This window comes from Cannabis sativa, chromosome 8 (assembly GCF_029168945.1).
Source record: "Cannabis sativa cultivar Pink pepper isolate KNU-18-1 chromosome 8, ASM2916894v1, whole genome shotgun sequence".
NCBI classification, from domain to species: Eukaryota; Viridiplantae; Streptophyta; class Magnoliopsida; order Rosales; family Cannabaceae; genus Cannabis; species Cannabis sativa.
This window is the reverse complement of record NC_083608.1, coordinates 37,724,638-37,736,128: the sequence shown is the minus strand read 5'-3', so window position 1 is coordinate 37,736,128 and position 11,491 is coordinate 37,724,638. Positions and strand designations below refer to the sequence as shown.

General features: G+C 30.6%; 1 protein-coding gene across 2 annotated transcripts; it reads left to right on the top strand.

The window, feature by feature from the left end:
- Positions 1-5,477: 5,477 nt before the first annotated feature.
- Positions 5,478-10,843, top strand: LOC115700226 (protein LIGHT-DEPENDENT SHORT HYPOCOTYLS 10). Of its 2 annotated transcripts, none has more exons than XM_030627792.2 (2): positions 5,478-6,347; positions 10,445-10,843. In XM_030627792.2, exon 1 carries the CDS (start codon positions 5,720-5,722, stop codon positions 6,299-6,301), a length of 582 nt encoding a protein of 193 aa, XP_030483652.2. In that variant the 5' UTR covers positions 5,478-5,719; the 3' UTR covers positions 6,302-6,347; positions 10,445-10,843. The 2 variants fall into 2 exon arrangements, with proteins under 2 accessions (XP_030483652.2, XP_060958878.1); XM_061102895.1 differs by lacking the exon at positions 10,445-10,843 and adding an exon at positions 8,219-8,473 and having other exon boundaries at positions 5,488-6,347.
- The last annotated feature ends 648 nt before the right edge of the window (positions 10,844-11,491 follow it).

Here is an 11,491-nt window from a genome sequence, read left to right as displayed (position 1 = left end):
CAATTTGGGTTCCGTTGGGATGAAATTTGTGAGGAGGGGCGGCGTGACTCATAGGAGCAAATAGCGACAACGTGGGCTTCAGGGTTTCAGGGTTTTAGGGGTAAAACAGAGAGGGGGAGACGGAGAGGGGAAGAGAACGAACGAGCCACCTCCATTTGGGATGAGGGTTTGGTTCAGGCAGCTTGGGATGAGGGTTTGGTTCACAAAAGAAGATGAGAAAATGAGAGGGAGCATGTCATATGATGTGATTTTTTTTTTTTTTTTTGAAAAAAAAAAGAACAAAACAAATAGCATCCTCTTAAATGTCTTTTTTAAACTGAGACAAAATGGGTCTTTTGTTCTTTTAAATTTTTCTTTTAATTTTTTTTCCTCGATTTTGTCTTTAATGTCAGACTACTAACTGACACTATTGGGCTTTAAACAGACACCTCATATTGAGGGTACTCTTTAGTGTCAATTTTGTAAATTAAACGAAACTCAAACTGACACCAAAAGTGTCTTTTGTAGTAGTGAACCAACGTCATAGTGTCCGTATGTTGTCGGTTATTATACAATAACCGAAGGCATAGGGTAAAATAAACGAAATTATATGTAAGTATAAACACCATAGGGTATAAAAATCAGTTTATTTTTTCAGCTTATAATTTCACTAATTTAATTTATTTCAATTAAATATTAATTAATTTAAATTAAATATTATTTAAATTAATATGTCATACAATTAAAAAAAAAATAAAAATATAGTTAAATGTATTTATTCTGAGTAACTCTATTATTACACAAATATTTTATAATTAGTCCAAGTATTAACAAGTTAATATAACTAATATTTAAACGTATAAAAATTACAAGTTAACATAAAGAATAAGTTATGGAAGAAAAATTCTTATACATGTAACTCATTATGCGAGACTCAAATTTCAAATCTTTCTTCCTAAGGACATGAGTGGGACCCCTACAAATTTTGAAATATCATAAACTAGGTTGTTTACTGTTTCAACGTTCTAGTGGTGTCTTGGGAACATACTTAGAAGGAACAACATCAAGAGTGTCATTCGTTGTTCGTTGTTTCTATAGCATATCCCCAAAAGGACGTTGGAAGAGTTAAGTAGCTAATTATTGACCTTACTATTTCTATCAAACTACAATTTCTTTTTTTTTTTTTTCCAACACCATTTTGTTGCGGAGTACTAGGGGATATTAATTGGGATAAGAATTTCAAGCTTATTTAAATGATATTTGAACTGCATATTCAAGTATTCTCAACCCCTATTAGTTCGCAAGATCTGTAATATTTTGCTCAATTAGTTTTTGAGTCATTGCCTAAAATTCCTTGAACTTATCAAAAGTGTCCGATTTTCTATGCATTAGGTAAAGACTTGAATATCTAGAGTAATGATTTATGAAAGTGATTAAATACTCATAACCACCCCTGAATTTCATATTCAAAGGTCCATAGACATATAAATGCACCATTTCAAGTGGTTGTACAACACAATATCCCTTTGCACAGAAAGGAATTTTTGTCATTTTTCCTTCTAAATAATATTCGCAAACCAATTACTCACAAACAGTTAGATCACGTAAAAGATCATCTTTCGTTAGTCTCTTTATCCTATGATAGCAAATGTGACGAAGACACAAGTGCTACAGATAAGCCTCTTTATCGTTATCGAACCTTTGCTAGTCGTAGAAATGTAAAATAATTCATTATTTAGAGATAATGGCTCATATGGTCTAAGCAAATACAACCCACACCACTACAATTTAGCCTTTTAGTGACACTATATACTGACACTTTTGTGTGGATCACTAAATAGTTAAGAATTGATTTTTAGTGACATGCATAAATAGACTATAAACTTTCGGTGTTACTCTCTCATGTTGTAGGTCACTAAAAATATGAAGAGTCACCAAAAAGTATTACCCATAATTTTTTTTATTTATTAAAAAAACTGACTTATAAAGTCACTTCAGGAATGACTAGGAAAATGTGTCCCCATTTGCCTTGCACGTCACTATAGGTATTTTTAATAAAAAATAAATAAAAAAATAAAAAATTGAAAAGGCACAGTAATCATGTTCTCTCTCTTTCTCAATAAATCTTTTCAATTTTTCACTTTTTTATATTTTTTTATTAAAATATTATTTAGGGTAATAGTTTCAAAACCTTAATATTTGTTTTCCTCTCTCTAGAGCCTCTTTCAATTCTTTTTTTTATTTTTTATTTTTTTTTATCTTATCTCATCTCTATGCTTGCATCTCTCTCCAAAACCGATCCCCAACCCTCCTCCATTGAAGACGACAACCTCCAAAGGCCAAGGTGAGCTCTATTGATGGACAAAGGGCACTTCCAAACTTCGAGCCCCAAGTCCTCTCCAACTGCTCTTCCGCTGTAGGTCCACGATTGATGTCTCCACCACCCAAACGCCCACTAAGTTCACTCAAACTGCTGGCTTAATCGGCAGATTTTTTTTTTTCCATCTGTAGGGCCTTTTAGAGCAGAAGGGCGTCCAAGCCTAGAGCCATCAGTGGCCTTCTGCGCCTGAGTGGGCCTGCGGGCTAGATTTGCATTTTTTCGAGGAGGTACGAGAGCTATCAGGTTCTGAGGGTCACCCACTTTTTCCTTTCCCCTTTCTTGTACAAGAGTAGAGGTTCCAACATCAATAGACCATTCCTTATTATTTCAATCGACACATTCCATTAAAGGATCATTGTCAGAGTCTTCTTCACCTAGATCTCCAAATTTGTCTTGGAGGTGGCCCATCATTCTTTCCATCCTCTGGAAAACTTCTCTTCACAGGCCAATTTCTCTTGGGTCTCCTGTAGCTTTCTAGACACTCAAACAATTATAGGTTCTTGCTCATAGTAGTACCCATCCTTGTAATATTTATCTTTAACATACTCTTCATTGTCGTCTTCCCCTCCTCTCTGACACTTTGGCTATCATCGACACTGGGATCCCCATTTTGGTTGTCAGCGTTTGATGTATTCCCTCCCCTCGCATGGCTCAGGACCATGCTCTAGAGAAAGAGGGTTACATCCTCGATGACAATGTGAAGACCACTTTGAGGGGTCTTTTTGGTCACTATTTTTTGAGTGAACACAATTGTTGCAGTAGCAGTGGTGGTTCAAATCTTTCTTCAGCTCTGAATAAAAGCACCAAAATATTTATCAAGATTTTTAAAAACTAATATAATAAGAGCTTAAAAATGGTAAAGAACAATAACAAATATATGGAGATTTTTTTACAGGATTTAGCAAGCCTTAGTCCATGAGTCAGTCTATTAGCTTTTGAAGGCGTCTTTGATTTTCTTACAATGTTGATGCAAGAAACCCTAACTATGTACCCTTTGTTTCTCTTGAGGAAGAGAAAAGTTTAGAGAAATTTTAGCAGAGCTTTGATTATCTTCATTTTTTACCCCCTTCGTATAGAAGTAGAAGGGTATTTATAGGCTAAAGGGAGGCTATGTACATGCCCATGACCCGCCTAGGATTTCTGCAAAAAGTTCATTAATTGGATAAAATACATGCAAAGAAAGCTAACTATTGAGCCCCTTAGAAGAATTTTTTCTCGTGTATTGAAGTAGCTGGACAATAGGGGACCACCCTTCGTACGAGACACGGGTTGCCAAAAGGTTTTACCTTGAAAGTAATTGCCTAGAATAACCATCTGGCAAAAAGGTGTAAAGGATGCGCGCACACGGGGGACAAGATCTGATCCCGTGTCAAAAAAAGCATAACCATCATTGGGCAATCTGGGTTCATCTCCAAGGTAGACATTTGCATTCCTTTTGGGTGTTCTGCATTCACAATATGCCCTACGAGTATCCTCCTGGATATCGCTTAAGTAAGCTCTAAGCCTGAACCACTCTGAATCTCGGAGAAGTGGAAAGGCCTCTGTGTCTCAGAGGACACAATGAGGCTAAGTGAATCTATGTGTATCCTTTGGTCTTGATCCATTCCTGGGTTCGTGCAGCCTCTCCATGACTTGGCTTCGCGGAGGAGACTTACTCACTGGCTATTCGAAGTCGTACTCCTCTTCTTATGCCACATGTTTCTTCATTCAGGAATAGGGATAATATTATTTTAATATAGTTAATTTTAAACATTTTTATTTTTAGTAATATATAATAAAGAAATAAATATATTTTAGCATATATATTTGTTATAGTATTTTAATCAAATTTATCAAAATAACTTTTTTTTGAATGTTGGGTTGTACCAAATTTAACTTTTAGCTGTACATTCTTCATAAATTTATCAATAAATTGATTTCTAATTATTACCAAACATCTTTATAGCACAATTTTTTAATAAAATAACTTTTAATTTTTTCAAAAAATGTATCAAATTAGCTCAAGTAGTTAGGAGGTCAAAATAGTTTATATATATATGGAGAAAATTTCAATGGTTACCTCAAATATTTAACTACATTCATTTTTAGTCATTTTTAGTCATTGGATTATTATTGAATTGTTGTAATTAATTTAAAAATTAAAAATACATAAATAATAATTAACTTGTAACCTGATAGTAACTTCATACTTTATTTTTTTATAAAATCTTAATTAAAATTAATTATAAATTATCAATAATTATTAATTAACTTTTTGCATTTTGTAATTAAGTAAGGATCATTTAGCAATGAATTTTTATTTTAATTTATTTTCGCACTTAGTTATTGAAATAACTGCAACAAAACTCTATAATATAAAATAATTATTACACAACCCCGAATAAAAAATGTAAGAATAATCTATAATTAGTGGTAATTTTACACCTTATACTTAAAACAGTTTTAGTAAGCTAGATGTTAATTAATTTGCACCCTAGCTACCAACAAATATTCCAAAAAAGATGAAAAAAACTAGTCAGAGAATGAAGTTGGATTTCTGTGAGTTACATTTTTGCAAATGGTTATACTACCTACACAATTATTAAAAGATTGAAAATTTTCGTTTATTAATTTTACCAATAATTAAAAATGCCATATGCAGCTTTCAAAAAAAAAAAAAAAAAAAAAAAGCCATATGCATGTGTACAAAAGATTTCAACAAGAGCACAAGTTCCGAGAAATTAATTAGCATTTTTTTTCTAGATAAATTAATTAGAAATAATTGATCTTTATAGTCTATATATATAATTGCTTCAACCTATAGGATTAGTTTTACAAAGTGCATGACACTCCAATATAAATATATGTAAATATATTTGTATACATGTATTATCTATATCAACAACTTTCATTGTTTCCAGATTTAGTAAGCTAAAAAATTGTGGTAGTTAGGCTAGCTATGTTGAATAAGAGACGCTTATGTTTGACAAAAAAGACATACAATTATTGTGTATCATGTATATAATGCCTTATAAGGAAAACTTTAAAACGTATAGTAAAATTCCATATACTATTCAAAAAGGGTAGAATAAATAATATATATATATATATATATATATATATGTGACGAAGAGAAAAAGGATGAACAGGAAGGAAATTCACATGGCCCCATTTCATGTCTACTCAGTAGGCCCATGATTTGATCTCCAGCTTCCTCCACTGATCCATCGTTCCCCCACTTCATCCTATTCCTTTCACCTCTGTCCATATTTTTCTTTTCTAGTTTTATTACTATATTAATTTAAAATTATAATAATAATCATATCATATTCCATAGAGAAGAGAAGAAAAGAAAAAAAAAAAGAAAAAATCATTGAGGCAATGTCATCAAGTGATAGAGGAAAAGGGTTTGCAGAAGGAGGATCGTCAAGGTTCGAGATGATGGATCAACATCATCATCATCATCATCATCATGAACAGCCGGCTCCCGCGGCCACTACTCCGAGCCGGTATGAATCTCAGAAGAGGCGTGACTGGAACACATTCGGGCAGTACCTGAAAAATCAAAGGCCTCCGGTGGCCCTGTCTCAGTGCAATTGTAACCATGTGTTGGATTTTCTTAGGTACTTAGATCAGTTCGGGAAGACGAAGGTCCACCACCAAGGCTGCATGTTCTATGGCCAACCCGAGCCCCCAGCCCCTTGCACTTGCCCGCTGAGGCAAGCGTGGGGGAGTCTGGATGCTCTCATAGGCCGCCTCAGAGCAGCCTATGAAGAGAATGGAGGGTTCCCAGAGACAAACCCTTTTGCGAGCGGTGCAATAAGAGTTTATCTGAGGGAGGTGAGGGAGTGCCAAGCTAAGGCTAGAGGGATTCCTTATAAGAAGAAGAAGAATAAGAAAGCAGATCAGGATAAAGGGATGAGTGATGAAGCAACTAATTCTTCTACTGGAATGCAGTTTTAGTAGATCTTCTTCACTCTTCTTAATCCTTTTGTCCTTTTCTGATATGGTAAATCTAAATATATAATTACTTCTCTTTTATTGATTATTATTACTATATATATATACCGATCTGATCTCATTGATTATTCTTTTTTACTATTATAGATATATTCTCATCAGATCTCTTTACTGCCACACTGATTTATTTGATGGATTAATTGATTGATTTATCTATATGTGATTGCATTAACTACTAAAATATATTAAGTAAAAAATAAAATTATACAGAATATTATTATATATTACACAATAAGTTAAGGATCGCCTGGATAGAAGATTGTACATGGCTTACACACTTTTTTTTTTCTTCTTTACATAAATGCTAAACTAGAACAATTATACAATCCCAAGATACATACCAAAAACCCTAATTTGGCCAACTCACTTTTGAATAGGACGACCATCAGGGCACATATTTTAAGTACATTGTCTTCTTTGGTAAGTATATTTATTAATTCTACTTGAACTAATTATATGTTATCAACTCATGTAGCCTCTCTACCTCTCCTTGTTTTTTTATTTTTAATTAATATTCATAACACATAAATTAAAGCTTCTCAACTTCTTTCATTCTCTTTCTCACGATTGATCAGGTACGTATATATATATATATATATATATATATATTCTTTTAATTGACAAGATTTGGTTGGTTAAATTCAACATATATTCTACAAAATTTGTTTTTGTTGTTTTTATGATACCTTTTCCCCAAAATTTGTCTTTACAAAGATTTTCTAGATTCTGTGGGTCAAGCAAGTATGTAATCTATATTTGATCGATTAATTTATTAAAAAAAGGGCGAATAATTGAGAAAATTAGGCAATTGATCATTAACGAAAGGTGTTTAAGGTTTTTAATGGATAATATTTTATTCTACTTTGGCTAGCTTTCCTGTGCTTTCGTTACTATTAATGGAGTATATTTATTATGATTGTTGAAGATCTCATCATTCTGAATCTCGATTGTATAAGAGACATATAAATATTATATTTATAGTTATATATAATTATGAGTCTGCTTGAAACACACTTATACAATTTTTCGCACAAATATATATACCAAAATTTTAACCATAGATATAGATTTAAATTGGGATCGCATGCTTCTTAATTTTATTAATTACATATTGTTGTGTGTGTGTATATATTAAGTGTTTTACATTCATTATTCTAAAATTATATATGATGGAGGGTAGTGTAATTAGAGTTAACATGCGTTTAATTTCTTTACGAGCTATATATCCAAGATAATTTTTTGTGGGCCAGTAAGAGTAAGTATGTAGTATGTATTTATCACAAATATATATTATGCTTTGTTTTATTCTGATCAATGTCATCAATTTCTTTTCTAATTTATTTTTTCTTTCTAAACTGCAAATCCAATTTTGTTATTAGGGAACTAGCTAAAGGAATATCAAATCTTCAGGGAGATTAATTAGTATATGCTTCTTGTATATATATATGAATTCCTTTGCCTTTTGAATTTAACCCCTCATCAGTTATATATATATACGGTATGAAGACTTGTTTGGCTCTCTCCATATGTATATATGAGAATATTACTTTCATTATCTTGATTAATGATCAATAATCCATGTTTAATTCTCATGTGTGTGCATTATTAGGTTTATAGAGATTGAGCATTATTATTTGGAAATAAGAATTGTAAGTTATTAATTCAATAAAAAAAATGATGTTTTTCCATACTATTTATTCATCAGAGCTAGCTAATACTCTGAGCTTCGATGACCTCTTTTCATGTCTATATATGAAGATAAAAGTTAATGGTCTATATATTGATCAATCCTAGCTAATCAATATCTCCATAGTCTTTCAATCTTGTATCATCATTTCATTTTTCTTTTTCTTTCTGTAGATAAAACAGGAATTGGAGTCATTAATGGTTGCCCCAAATGTGTTTTATCTTGGTTTTAATAAGATATGGATATTAATGCTATGGTAAATAGGGTAGAGTTTCTTGATTATTGTTCATAATTGCATTAATTAGTTAATCGCATGGTGCAGCATCATAGATAGCTTGCTGTCCCGTAGAATTGTTTTCTTATGAATAAAAGGGTAATCGTACATGTCATGCAATTATCTGCATTATTATATGTTGTATATATACTCATCCACGTGCATCATATTTTATAGATAAATATGAGAAATTAAAAAAAAAAAAAAAACACAAATTTACATCAATATTGATCTAATTAAGTATTAAATCTTAACCTACAAAATTTCATTTAACAATTATTATAAAATATTACTAATTTTACAAATTTACTATGCTATATATTTATATATATAACTTTTATAGTGATTCTTTTATCATATATTTAATTTAATTTTATTATTAAAGGAGTAATGCAATAAATAGTAATTGATAAATAAATACAAATTAAATATATATTTTTTTACTTTTAATGATTAAAAAACTAAAAATATAAATTATTATAAAAAAGTACTCTTTATTCATTGAGACCGTAATAATAGTAAAAGATATTTAATTTGTATTTATTTATCAATTATTACCTACTACTTCATTTATTTTACAATAAAACTAAATAAATGTGTTGTAAAATCATGTTTTAAGGAGTATTATTAACAAATCCTTATACTAGAAGCACAATTTAGTGTAAGTTGAAAGAGGACTAATTATTCAAATATAATTAATCCATACGAGAGAATATATATATATATATAGTATTACTCCAAGAATTTCTGATTATTTAGCATTGCAATACATATGCTTACATTTGTCATACCAGAATTTAAGCTGTCATTTTAATTAAGTTTATGTGGAGTTCTATTAAAGCCTTAATTTGCCAAATTCTATATTATTAGTTATTTCACAGCTTCTCCTCATATATATGAGTAGATTGATCAAAAGTACGTAACAACTTTATTATTTAATTATACAGTATTGAATACTAATATAAATATATGCGCATTGCCATATACATATAACACATAATTTTCGTTTGTTCATATATATATATTATAATTTATATATAAGTATTATATTTAATAATGATAAGTTTTGCGCAGCCTTGAATAAAAATAAACCAACTCATGATCAATCATCATAACTTATTATCCCGACTTCAATTGTTAATTGTTTATTACATATATTTACAGTATTGTAATTAGATATTAGTGTCTAGTACTTTATCGTTAAATTTAGAGCATTGTTATTAAATATTATAGTGTCAGTACACTTTTATGAGTTAGTCATTTTATAAATAGTATGTTATTTTTTATAATAATTATTAAATTAAAATAAATTAGATTCAATATTAAATTGTCAATATGAAATTTCACAAAAGTTATAGTCACCATATCTTAAGTTAAATTAGCTTGGATTGTGCATATCAAATATCTTACAGTATTAGATAGACTATTATAATTCTTTGTGAACCTTAGCTAGCCTTAAATTTATATTAATATATATATATATATATATACATTGTATGGATATGTATATACGTGTGCTTTAAAAATGTATATTTGTGGTTTGTTTTAGCTAGCTCAATAGCTAATTAGCTATGAGTTAATTACTTGGTTGTTGACACGCGCGTACGTAAGAAAAGCTTAAACTTCCATGGAAATTAGTGAAATGATAAATATTCTCAATATACATTAAGTATTTCTACGTCGCATTGTTTTATCCCACTTATTTATATCTCTTTGTTTGTTAATCAATGTTTTGATACTATTAATTAGAATTGTAATAAGGTCCATAATTTCAAAACCAATTGAGAAATGAGAGAATTAATTCATGTATAATTAGGTATAGTATTTAGTTTGTACACGTTGTCAATACCAGACTCTCTAACAAATACAATTAACGAGATTTGAACAGCCTTCACTCACACACCTAATTACTTGAGTTAGCTCAAAAAGACTTGCTGAGGATGAATATATAACTATATATATAGCTATATATTGTATATATAGGCCAAAGATAGAGATTAGCTAGAGGATATATTAAACAAGGAGAAAATTATTACTTGAAGATAATATTAATTTGTTTTAGAGTGATTAATTAAGTCTTTCATTTTACTTATATATATATATATGTTGTTTTATTATTTTGCAGGTTGAATGAAGAATAAGCAATGAAAGGAATTTAAGATATATGTTAATCTGGGTGGCCAATATCTTGAAGTTTCATTCTGGTGTTGATTTTAATTAGTGTTACTTTCTGCTTTTCTACTCTTACATGCATGAATGGGGTTTGATAGCTATATAATCGAAGGAAAAAGTACGTACGTGTGCGTATGTATGTACGTGCGGACCTGAATGATATGTAATTGATCAGTGATCATTTGTAGGCAACATATATATATATGCTGCCCTGGTATATATAATAAAGTTTTTAATTTCATTTGGGAATTTTAATCTTCGACACATTAATAAATTAGTATATGTACTGCACCAGAACTCCTCTTATAAAAATTTAATTTCGGTCTGTGCATGATCATAAATTTCTTATTGATGTGCCTTATTGTATCATCATCTCATACGTATACATACTTAAACCCATTTTAATTTAATCTTAAGAATTATAATGATTAAGATCATTTATGTTGGTGTCATTATTTTGTGACAGTTTTGTTCTGTTCAATGTCTAGTCGTGTCTGGTGTTTTTAGTCTGTTATATCTGCACTAGCGTTCTGTTAAATCAGTTTCTGTTAAGTTTTAGTTAGTGCCAGGCGGACTAGTTTGTGGATATATAAATAGTCGGTTTCTGTTAGTAAAAAGTTGATCCATTAAATCGTTCAGTTTGTTAATTCGGTTGTTGGTGGAGATAGTGTCGTATCTTGCTTCTTGTTGTTGTGTCTACAGGTCAGATCGTATAGCTTGAAGATGGTCGTCATTGGCGGAATGATCTGAGTCTGGAGTTGCTGAGTTCTAACTGAAGGGAGTTCAGTGTCATCTTCATCATCAGATCTGAAGGGATTTCAGGTTGAAGAAATGTTGAAGAAGAACTCAGTTGCTGCACAAGGGATTGTGCACTAACAATTAGGATTCTTGATTGTTGTTGGTAATTCATTACTATTTGCTGTTAAGGTTGTATTTGATTCCTTTAGAGAGAATTGGAGATTTTAATATGAACCTTTGAGAATTAGTAGATGAATTTACC